The 12541-nt window shown below is 40.2% G+C and overlaps 1 protein-coding gene across 3 annotated transcripts in view; it reads left to right on the top strand.

Moving 5' to 3' along the window:
• GALNT18 (polypeptide N-acetylgalactosaminyltransferase 18) overlaps positions 1-1708 on the top strand; it is a 206821-nt gene extending 205113 nt beyond the window's left edge. For all 3 annotated transcript variants that reach the window (XM_042035554.1, XM_042035553.1, XM_042035555.1), the window contains one exon: positions 1231-1708. In XM_042035554.1, the coding sequence (XP_041891488.1) occupies positions 1231-1377 (147 nt within the window). In that variant the 3' untranslated portion in view covers positions 1378-1708. The remainder of the gene's footprint in view (positions 1-1230) is intronic.
• Positions 1709-12541: the final 10833 nt, after the last annotated feature.

The following is a 12541-nucleotide window of genomic DNA, read 5'->3' as shown; positions in this document are numbered from 1 at the left end:
AAATTCTTTTAGAAGTCACTTCTTAGAGAAAGTACTTGCTAAGCATTACTGGTGGGATGGGAGGAGACCCCCAGCCACCTGTCTGAATGAAGCAGAACCTGTACTGAATGGCACAAGCTGCCCTTGTCTGGGGAACAGCCTGCTCTGAGACAGCACACAGCCCTTCTAGGAGGTTTATACCAGCATCCTTGTGAATAGAACAGAAGTCTTTCCCAGTTATGACTTTATAATGCAAGGTATAACACAGACTTTAAAAAAAACTATGAGGTGGTGGGTTTTTGTATGGGGTTGGGTGTTTGGTTTGGTTTTTTTACAGCAACTATTTTTTTTCCTATGGTACAAATAAGCAATTTAAATGCTTCTGCTCTTTCCATACTTCAGGTGTACTAATCTCTACTGACTACATTCTTTGATTTGCAGATTTAGCCAGTAATTCTCTACACAAGTCCAAGATACTTTAGAGAAAGCCACTTTCAGACTTCTGTGCAATTCCTCTATGTATCTTGGAAGAAACCTCCCAGACACTAATGTGTACAAGTTATTTATTGCCTTCTTTAGACAGGCGAGAGGAGGAAAGAACCAACTGAAAACAGATTTAAAGGGGGAAAAAATGTGATTTATGCATGACAATTTAATTGTAATTGAGGGCTGTAGTTAACTGTGTGGTAGCAGTGATTTAAAGCTTGATGCAACTCAAAAGTGAAGGCAGGGCTTTAATAAGGCAGCATTAAGCTGGGAATTGAACAGAATCAATACTGAGGATTAGCAACAACAATTATAAAAGACATTTAGTATTCAAGGAATAAACAATTTTTTGCATTTTTTCCTTTATACAGCACACCCCTGGCCAAAATCCTGGTTCTCTTTTGACTTTAGTGCTCAGGAGGGCAACAAAGCCACAGAATTAGGGAACTGAAGCAAACAGGAAAGCTTTGGCTCATGGTTAAGATGCATGGCTTGAAACACAGCTCAATTCCAGGAATCCCATTTGCTGAAATGGAAACCAGGCAATTGAGACTATTGCAAACTGCTTTAGAGATTAAACCAGCCTGTGACAAAGGAACCTTCATTCCAAATCCAGCGCTTATCTTGTCTCTAACTGGAACGTTTTTCACAGTAGACAGACACTGGAATGTTCTATCATTTATATTACCCCACAGTAGCAATGTAACAAGTTCACAATGTTTAACCCTAACACTTCCTTTTCTTTTTTTCCCCCCATCTTTAAAGGGAGGTCCTATCCAGAACCGAAAATCCAAGCGCTGCCTGGAATTGCAGGAAAACAATGAAAATGAGTTTGGGTTTCAACTGGTCCTTCAGAAGTGCACTGGACAGCGCTGGTCCATCACAAATGTCCTGAGAAGCTTGTCATCATAGCAGACTAAATTTTGTACCCATTTCTTTTGCTACTGTGTAGCAAGTACTGCATTGTCGACTGCTGTACTGTATTCCTCTCTCTCCCCATCCCCCCAGTTCCTTCTCTCCTCTTTTTTGTCTCTGATTTTATTTTGTGAGTGCGTGGAAATAGGGTTTGTGGGCTGGAAATAAGATGTTTTTATTTCACAATGATGTTTTCATGACATTTATAGAGACGCTGAATGACAGGTGACGGGTAGGCTATCCTAAAATATTTTACAACTGTAAATAGGAAGCAAATGGAGAATATTTATAACTCAAACTTTTATTGAATAAAAAAGTGCAAACACTATTACTGTCTAGCTGTCTCCATGGAAATCCATTTGGAGGTTAAGTGCTGGTTTCATTGCTTTTATTAACCCAAGCCTGACCTCGGCATGTTTTTGCAGAGCATCAGAATTCTCTAGACCTGTGATAGAAAGTCCTACCTGCACACCAGTAGTTACAGTGAGGCAGGATTTTCTCCATTCTCCCTCTCCAGCGATCTGTCTAGGCCACTGTAGCTACTGGTGTGCAAATATGGGGGGAAGGGGTGGTGTGTGGAGGTATATAATATGCCCCCAGGTATTTTTCCTCTCCAGTACCACTAAGTAAAACCCCAGAGAGAACCCCAGGGCTCAAGTGAGACGGGGAAGGGAATTTGTTAAAAAGAAGAGGAAAAAAGCTACAAGAGAAAAGCAGCAGCTACTGGAAGAAAAATAAAATATAAACCCTGACATTACTCAGTGGGTTGGCCTCCATTTCATTTCCTTCCAATTCTTCATTGTTCTTACAACTCCTTTTTTTAAATGCACTTGTTCCCTGGCTACCACAGACTTGGCTCCATCGAAGAGAAAAAGGTATGAATTCACTTTGCCTTTCTCCCTGCCTTGAAAGAAGTGTGAATGCAATTCCGTATCACTTCATCTCAGCTAAGACTGGTGAGGAGAGAAATTTTGATGAGGTAAACCAGAACACTGGGATTACTGGAGTCTGTTTCCAGCTGCTTTTATTTGTATGTAAATTCCTTCTCTTTTATTACTCTATTTGTTCTTTTGATTCTGTTTGCTACCTTAAGCAACAGTCCTAACCTGTTTTGGAGCTGGTTATGTGCCACACTGTCTTTTACAGGCTGGCTTCACATACAGGATCAGCTCACAGCATTGTCTCCTGGGGCTCTTCAATAAGTCTTGTGGTACATTAATTTTAGGTATTCTGCTATATATATTTACCATATAGACAGATGCATAATTACCATACATCTGCTTCTCAAAGAGAAAAACCCTGAGCCAACAACAGGAGAAAAGTCACAGAGATGGAGATAGGCTGAACACCTGTCCTTTGACCGACCTTGGAGGCCCCTCAGCCCTGTTTGAGTAAAAACAAATCACATTAAAATTGGAATAAGAATGCAGAGCCATTTTGAGCAGAACTGAATTCAGCCATTCCAGATAAATGAGGAAGAAACTGCATGTTCAGGCAGAGGAAAAGCACAGAACACATGCAGAGTGGCAGGAGACAAACTGAGCTTCCTTCCAGCAGAGATAACCAAGACTTCAGTGCACGGAGATGCAGCCGTAAGGAAAAACCAAATGATATGGATCAAACCAGTCTCCTCTTGATTTCCCCAGGCTTGCTGCTGTGGGCCTTCAACTTTTTGGTCTGGGCATGTTTTTATTTATGAGCACTAGAGGGAGATACCTGCCAAAGGCTTGACAAAAGTGAAAGGAAGGTGCTGAGCTCTGAAGAATTTTATTTCATGCCCAAATGAGTATCCTGTGTCTAGAATCTGCCCAGAGAAGATAGAAATTACTCCCTATCACATTGCAGCAGTGTGCTGATGGTCACTGCCAAGTGAAAAAAAAAAACAAACCAAGACACACCACACTTAAGTGAACCTCATCACGGTGCCAAACCATAGAATGGGTTGGGTTGGAAGGGATCTTAAAGATCTCTAGATCCATCCCCCCTGCCATGGGCAGGGACACCTTCCACTATCCCAGGTTGCTCCAAGCCCATCCAGCCTGGCCTTGAACACTGCCAGGGATGGAGCATCCACAGCATCTCTGGATGAGAGCCTGTGTCTCACCACCCCCACAGTGAGAAAATTCTTCCATATCTCTAACCTAAATTCCCCCTCTTTCAGTCTGAACCCATTGCTCCTTGTCCTAGCACCCGTGCCCTGTGCTGTCCAGCTGTACCTCCCTGCTACACAGCAGCTCCAAGGCTGCTGCTTCCCTTGATTCCCATGGGGCCTGCACTCAGGAACACTTTGCTTGAACAACCTTACAGAGAATCCCACAGTGGTGGCTGTGGGTTTAAATTAGATCACCTAACAATCCTAGTAACTACAGCAGAATTACCAAAATAAACATTTGGAGTGGGAAATCCCATAAATCTGGACTTGAAACATTACTTTATACTGCAGCAATTTGGCTATAGGTAAAATGCATGTTTTATAATACATTTTTCCCTTTGTTTTGTATCATGGAGCAAACATTTTTATGTGATAACTTATAGTAAAAGGGAAAGGGTTTTAAATCTGTGGGTAAGCTTACTAAAGGGGTACAGTAAAAATTATGAGTGTACATAAGCATCACCATTTTCGTGCACCTTCTGAGATCTCAGTTCTCTGAACAGACTTTCCTTGACAAACCTCTCAGAAAAACAGAACAGCACAAGCAGAACTGAAGGATGTGGCCACATTTCACTGGACACTCTTAGTCATGAACTGCTTCCTCACCACTTTCTTTTTCAGCTGCACAGCAATTACATAGATATAGGAGTACTGCCTCACACTGTAAAAGACAAATAATCAAAAGTACCAAGTGGAAAACAAATCTCATCTTCACTTTCTGGAAAATTATAGAATCTTATTCAAGCATCAGGTGCCTCAAAAGGTAAAAAAAAAAATTCCCTAACAATAATTGTTTGCATTTGGGGGGGCGAGGAAGAGGTGTGTTAATTGTTTTTTAAAGAGGAAATGTTAGCACTTAAGGGGAAAAAGGAATACCATTCCAGAAGTCATCAACTGAGTATGGTCAGAGATGAAGATGACCAGAAATATCCAGTCAGCTCCCTCTTCCTCCTGCTGCTTGACAGCTATTCCCATATATTTTGATCAGTGTTTCTTGACAAATTACAGCAGTACATCTACCACATCTACCAGCTGATAAGGACATACTGACAATTAAAGGAAACATAACATTTCAAGAAACCCTAAGCCTTCTTCCTACAATACTTGCTTAAATACTTACGGACAACATATATCTTCTCAGGTATGATCACTCATACCAGGATATCACATACAGTGGCTTCCCAAGGCTGTAAGGTTTCCCATTGTGTGTTCTTTCATCACATCAGCACGTGGGGCAAAGCACCAGCACCAAAGAGAAAAGAAGCTGTGCTGGTGACGCGAGGACAACGTGCAGAAAAGATTAATTCCACATGCTTAGGGAGAAGGTGTTAGGGTTTGGCTTGTATCAGAGATCCCTAGGTAATACTTCTGGAGATGGGCTCTACAGTCTTCAGAAGAGATCCAGGTTCTAGGAATTTATTCTTTTATTTGTTTATATGTTTATTTTCACAAAGCTACAGGTATTCAGGAGCATGGATTATCAACACCATGCTTGCTCATTCCCAACTGGAACTCTGACAGGAGAATTCAAGATTATCCTTGCCTGCCTGATCTTTCCAGGCTTGCCAACACCTGTTGAAAGTCACTGTGCAGAGCAGGGTTTAGGATTGTCCTCTTCTGCTATGGAAAAGGCAGGTTTTATTGGTTTCATCTTTCTGAAAGACCAAAATTTAACCCTCCAACATCATGCCTCTTGTGTCTTTTCCAAAAAGAAGTTAATCAGTCAAAACCCATCACTGAGCCTTTTTATGTATGTTAATCAAGAGGTAGTTGCAAAATGATAATTAAGCAAGTAGCTGTCATGTGTTATTTTATACTGGGTAGCTCTGAATACTTACTTAGCTGGAGATATAAAGGGAAACACATTTTAAGGTCATACTTAGATAGATGGTACCACAATTTTGCTTACAGACCTAAATTATGTATATTTTTGTGTGTGTGTGTGTGTGTGTGTATCTCCACACCACCAAACATACATCAATTTATATATAAAATATAAGCATGCATGTACACACTCAAACTGCTTTTGAGCCAGTAATAACAACAACAAAAGAAAAATCACATTAAAGTGCACTTTATCCAACTACAGTCTTAAAGACATGCAGATAAGACACCAAAATGTCAGGTCTGGTTCACAATTATATCCCTCTGCTACCCAGAACACCTTCAGCACTACATCTGTTTTTAACACTGACAAAAAGAGCAGAACACAACGTCATCCTATTTCAACATTTGTTCAAGTAAATGTTAAAATTTTTCCACAATAACTTCTCAAAACCAGAATACAAAAGAGCTGTGCTAACACAGAGGCTCAGGGGGCAATTAGCAAGGCTTTCATGGAACAGTGTGTTCTCTACTGATTTCTTAAATTTCCCCCCTGCTACACACCTTGCTTTAAAAATACTTAAACGTGCAGAACTTGAGTCTCAGGTCTGTCATTCATAGCTACATTCTAAAACAGCAAAGCCATGTATTTTTGTTTACTGACTAACATTAGCTTTGCACTGTCAGGTGAAAGTGACTATTTTACCAGAAACTGACTATTTTATTTTTATTCAGTCTTATTCTGAAGAGTCTGAGGGGATTTTTGTGATAAACCATCTGAAAAAAAATTTTAGCACCACAAAAATATACTTTTCATGATAATATATTCTTTTCAGTGAAGTAGCCTCATTTGAGCTGCATATATGACAGGACAGCATTTTTCAATTACAAGAATATATTTTCATCTTATGATAGGAAAACAACAAATACATATTTGTTGCAAAAGGTGCATGAAATTTTCATTCAGCTTTTAAAAGGAAGGAAAGTGAGTATTCTAACTAAACTGGACCACAGTTTAGAAGGTGGTGACTGCTCAGACCTAAAAGTATACAAGTTAAATTCAGCTTTTAAACTCTGCTGACATTCTTGGTCAGAAGTCTGTGTGGGTGGTACTTTTTTTTTAATAAACAGTAACAGGCAAAAATTTTAAAACGCTGACTCTTTTTTACTCCTAGAGAACCAAAGCTCCTGTGAGCACACACAGAGAGTGTTGTGAGCCTCAGCTTGCCATTTGGACTGATAGAGTTCCCTTGCCTTCTCTCATTGCCCTTTTCTCATGGTCTCTTCAACACTTGCTCTAGAACTGGCATACCAACAGCTAACCTCAGGATGATCTGCCCATTTTCTGCAAACACAGGTAGGAAATACCCATATCTAGGCACCCATAAGCGCTAGTTATTCTCATACCCGTTGTGAGTATTTTGCTGCAGATAACGAGTGCACTCATTCCAATTCAAAACAAAACACCAAATGCTACATTCTTATTTTCAGCCTCTGTTAATAAGGGTTTTCTGTGCATAGTATTTTCTTTATTTACCATTATTTTATAATTTTCTATATTCTCCTAGACATTGATTGGCTATATAACAAGTATCTCTTGAGTTAAATGGAATGGAAATGCTCACAATTAAAGAGGAGATACTGAAAATACATCCCAAACATGTCTACTGATCACCTTGAATAAGCAGTGACAATCACAAAAAGGATCCTGTGCACAAAAAGGATCTTGCCAGCCCAAGTGGTTGCTGAGAACACCTTTCTAAACAGTAGAAAAAGTACAAGCACTGCAAAGACATGAATTAAAAGTTATCGTACAGACAGCACTTTTCAAAACAGGTCTCGTGCTTTAAGCATTTTTGCTGAACATAGCCACTCAAATCTGGCAGCCATTTAGGGAGAGCTTCTTTTATTAAGAGATGAAGAAAGATCATCACAGTAGAGAAGTGAATAACCTTGATTTTGAGTGTTCCTCACATGCTTTGCTATTGAGCACATTTTACCTGGGTACACATTACACAAGGGAAAGAAAAACCACTGAATCACAGAACCTGTATCAAAGGTAACTTTTAATTTCTGGCAGGTATCACTATTCTAATCTGTCTTACTTTCCTATTCTTAGAAAGCAGAGTCCAAGTTCCAACTGAATTAGTTGGAAGCCACATTGGCTGATTCTGTGTTAGATACCTAATCCTTCTGCCTGCAGCTGAACGCAGTGTGCCACCTCCATCTTTCTAACCTGTGTGTATTATGCCTAGGCACCTTAATGTTAGATTTCTGTGTGTTTAGCCATCAAAGTCAAAGAAAAAGCTGCTCTTATTCCCAAATTTGTTAGCAGAGATACAGAAATATTCAAAATGTCAGTTCACTTGAACCAGCTCATATTTAAACTACCTTATTGTTCCATAGCATGACTTCATCTACTTGGTCTCACAGTCAATAACTCCTGTCAAGGATGGCCAATTTAAATAATTTTTCTTCTTGAAAGTAAAGCTTTCAGTTATTAAATCCTTGACTGAAAGGTCCTGGGACCTTCCATTGAATCCCATGGACCTTTCATCATCTGAAGAGATCTGAAAAGAATGTTGTATATCATGTCTAAGCTCCCACAAGTCACGTTTTACCAGTGTAGTTTCAGAAGCCTGTCTGTATCACTTAGACTTTAGACTGTCTGCAGAAGTGGTCATTTACTTTATAGAAAACATTCATGAAAGATGAATATTACCTGATAGGTTAGCTTGAGAGCCATCATCTTCTCTTGTGTATCAGTTTCTGTGGGACCACTTGCAGTGAGGCACTTTCCAGGAAGAATGTGGTAATAAAAACCTGACCCTTGATTATTAATTCCATTCTGGCCTATTGATCCATACTGTTCTTTTACCTCAGTATAATGCCTTGCACTGTTAAGGGCATTGTAGAATCAACAGATGGTTGAAGATTACTACGTGAGTCAGAGGTACAGGCAAATTGAGTTTTGCAGCAGATTTTGCTGTGCCCAGTGTTCTACCCAGAAATAGCTCCTGTATTACTCTTGCTTTTTAAAAACTAAGCAGAAATTCCTCTGGCACAAATGATATTGCCAACAGTTTGCTGTGAAACAACAATGGTTTATACAACACCTTTCTGACCCCTCCCAGTGCTCCACAGTTAGAGTAACGAGCACCACAAAAACAGTGTAAAACAAAGTTGAAAACTATAAAAGGAAGCAACAAACTGGTACAAACACACTGAGGAAAAAATGAGTTCAGGTCGAAGTTCGGCTTGAAGCCAAACAAGCACACACAAGTTTGCAGGCAAACTGCAGACAAGCATCCAAAAGCAACCCTAATTTCACAACTGGAAGATGGGAAGTTGTTGGACTGGAGGGACCACTCGAAGAGATAATGCAAACCTTGCTGCAGAATATTGCCCATTAAGCACACAGGGAACAGCTTCTGTGTGCCTCCTGTCAGGTATTTGAGTAGGATCACCAGACATTCGACAAATGACAGCCATCCCCCTTCCCCGGGAGCAGCACACAGATTTGGCTACCAAGACTGACATGTAAAGCAGCTGGCTGTACTTGCAGCCAGGCCTTCAGGGTAGCCAGAGCTTTGGAGAAGTGTCCTGGTGCTTTACCTCTGCATTTGTGGGCAGCCCTTGCTTCCCACTCCCCTAGGGAAGGGTGAGGTTAACTTGAAACACATTACCACAATCCTCATCCTACTACTCGGCATCTCAGCCTCCCATTCCTTCAGTCACATGCAGCTGAGCAAAACAGATTTATCCTCTCCCAAACAGTACAATAGAAATACCAATAAAGATGTTGCAATAGTTGCCATAACAACTGCTTTTAACTGGAACAGGAGTAAGGAATACAATTTCTTTTTGTCCACAAACTAACAATGTGTTCATTATTGCTAAGCAGACCCTTGTAAAGAGCTGAATTCTTTTAAACCTGTTACCCTTGAGGATGTATTTTAGATCTGCCTTTGACTCTTCAGAATAATAACAATTCTAATTAATACCTTAGGTTCTGTTATGCGATTCTCCAACTTCCTGCCTACATATACACACAAAGCCCACGATTTTTCTCAACACAATTACTGAAATAGAGATAACATCAGCTTGTTTGTAGAAAACATCATTTGTACCTCACAGGTAGTTTGAGTCCATGTTTGTCTTACAGATAAGTTCCAGTGATCAGTAACAGCACAAGGCAACAGTGACCACAGAGATCAAAATATTTTTCTTTATCTCATTATTCACCAGTCTATAAAAAAAGGTATAAAAAGGTGACAGGGGCTGAATTTTTTACATGTTGCCATTTTTAATGACTGCACTTTTCAGAGATTCAGGTGTTCCCAATCTACTCTACACAAACAGGGAATGTACCACAGCAGCTGGTTTGGCCCAAAACACCTGCTAGAGACCAGGAAGGGAGAACCATGTACAGCTGTAGCTGCAGACACTTGGAAAGGGTGGGAGAGAGAACAGAGAAGATAAAAAGCATTGTTGGCCAAGGGTGCAAGACACACAGGGGTGACAAATCTGTGCTTCAAAGTGCAGCACCTTACATGAGCTACGCGGGGTGACAGACTCCTGGATCAGAGAACAATTCACAATTCTTAAAGGCAGGAGGGATTCTTCAGTTGTTCAGCCTTACCTCTTGCCTAGCAGAGCTTTGCCACACCTGAGGCAGGGTGCTGAGGGTACAGAGAGCATAAGACAGGAAGTCCACTTTAAGGTGACTGAAAAACTTCCAGTATATGGGAGCGTGTGGTGGAGAGAGGAACTGCACGCAGATTTTTGCAAAGTCTTGGAAGAACATAACACATTTAATAGCTGGTCACAGAGAAATCGAGCTAGCGCAGCATTCTGGTTATTTATTATGTTGTTTAAAGTCCCAAATGCAATTTTCTGTAATTATCTTGCAGATATTTTTAGTGCTGCACTCTGTCTATTCATAGCACCTTAGGAAACGAGTAATTCCATGTCCCCTAGAAACCGCACCATAGCCACTGGCTATGCACAGTGGGGATCCAGTTGGTTCTTCCAGCTGGTACTGGAAATAGCAAATGTCACAGTTCTGCAAATATCCATTCTGACAGCTTGGTAATTTGGGGCCAGTCCTGCTCCCTCACTCCCACAGATGCTCAGATAACTTTGCACCAGTGCTGCCATTCCTCACACAACAGAGGAGAACGCCATTTTCATTTTTTAATGTTTTCTGAAATCTGGTAATTTTACACAGCATATGCATTCATGTATAACTTCCTCTAGGAGAAATTCCCCAACAATTCACCCCAAGGAATTATTTTACAGGGTATACTGTAACTTATCACTGTATATATTTACATAAAGCAACTGCTGCATCCAGGGAATCATTTGCAAAAGTGTTTGAAGAGACAGCACCACAGCCCATGTGAGCCACCATTTCCTACAGACCCCTGTTCCCAGCAGCCAATCTAATGGACACCAAGAGCTGATAAAAGGTTCCTCAGCTTGCCTGGATTTAGTCTGGCTGCTGTCCAAGGTACATTCACAGGCCAGATTGTTTGTGCTCCTGCCTTCTACACCAAGAGCACTGCATAAATGTACTTCTGTGAGCTCTATCTACTGAGCATCCAAAATTATCTGCTTCTAAATACTGCTCTGGAGTGATGCATTCAGAGCAGGGAAGTCAACATAGCTATTTCCAGCTCTGTCTTCACATTTTTACAAATAAGCAATACACAAATTGTTGTTCTGAGTTTTCCTAAAGACTAACTGGGCAAGAACCCAGGTTGGACATGAGTATTCCATCTCTAATGATATTACATAATTATGTCTCTAATGATGTTATACAATTATAAGGTGAAGCATTATAGCTATTTGAACTTGACAATCATTTACCTTTTCAGAACTGATACCTTGTAATTGCTGATCATTTTGTCACAGCAGCAGTTTCACCAAAATACTAGACTTAATTTTATACTATTATAATGAAGTACTTACATTTATCAAAAAAAATAAAAATAAATTACCACTTACCAAACAAAAAAAAAGGGCATATCAATGTTTTCAACCTTGGAATCAAGAGACTGGATATAATTAGGCAGGGGAATGGGGGAACAAAAGGAAAAAGAAACCTTTTTAACCTTTCCTTTCCAAAATTCAGACTGTTCATAAAACAGCAATATTGTATCACATTATATGGTTTAAAGTGTTTCTGGAGAAGCACTAATTAGGCATCACAGTTTTAAAATAAATAAATAAATAAATAAATAAATGTACAATACAGTGTCAAACTCATTGTTTTGAATTCTTTCTCAGACCTTGACAGGTGCTCAAGCCTGAGTGAAATATTTTGAGGTTTTAGTCACTGTTTTCTACTGGCAAGCACTGCTTTGCAGGCTTTCAGTGAAACCACACTTCTGACACTTGCAGGTGTTGGTATGTGGAAACTGTTAGTCTACAAGGGCTTTCAGGGAAATTTGTAACAAAGAACTCTGTACGTTTTCTGATAATACATTAGGAAAAGAAAAATTTGGACTAGTTTGGAGGACATGAAGTGTTTAATTTCAGTGATTAGTTGATTAAACACTGAATCCTGCCATGACCCAGGTTTTGCTTAGCACATGTTCATCTTTGTAGGAAGAAAAACGTCTCTGTTGCACCTGGCTCCTTTTTAAAGTTCCAGCTTCATCAAAAAATTATTAGGTACAGAAGTATGGGATGTAATTCCTGAAGATGTGACTGGTTATGTTCTCTGAACCCTCATATAAGTACAGTCCCTACTCAAAAACAGTGGGAGGAGAAGGTGTGCCTGTTTTCCCTTTTGTCAGCAGTTAACACCACTCAGACTGAAGTGGCAGTCACATTAAATAACCTTCTTTCCCAGGAATAGAAGTCCATTTTTCCCAGCTTTCAGGGGAGTGACTTTCCTAAACAACACCTTTTTGAAGTAGTCTGGCAAGGGTTTTCCTCTCGTCAGTGTACTTTATCACAGTGTTTCTGAGTGAATGCAGTGGAACCATACTTCATGAAGAAAAATGGGAGCTACTGCTGCCACCACCCCTGCTAACCCCCAGAAGCTTGGTGCAGCACTTTATCACAAGGCAAGGGTTTCAGGGGACCCACTTTAAACACACCAGCAGCATGTTCCTGTTGTTACCACGCCAAAACATCTCTTCATCAACATTACTGATATCCTGTGAATAACACAAG

This window comes from Corvus kubaryi, unplaced genomic scaffold (genome assembly GCF_017639235.1).
Source record: "Corvus kubaryi isolate FWS band 111438036 unplaced genomic scaffold, C.kubaryi_AGA036_p1.0 37384, whole genome shotgun sequence".
In the NCBI taxonomy this organism is placed as follows: domain Eukaryota; kingdom Metazoa; phylum Chordata; class Aves; order Passeriformes; family Corvidae; genus Corvus; species Corvus kubaryi.
The sequence above is the reverse complement of the archived record's forward strand: the minus strand, read 5'-3'. Positions and strand labels throughout refer to the sequence as shown.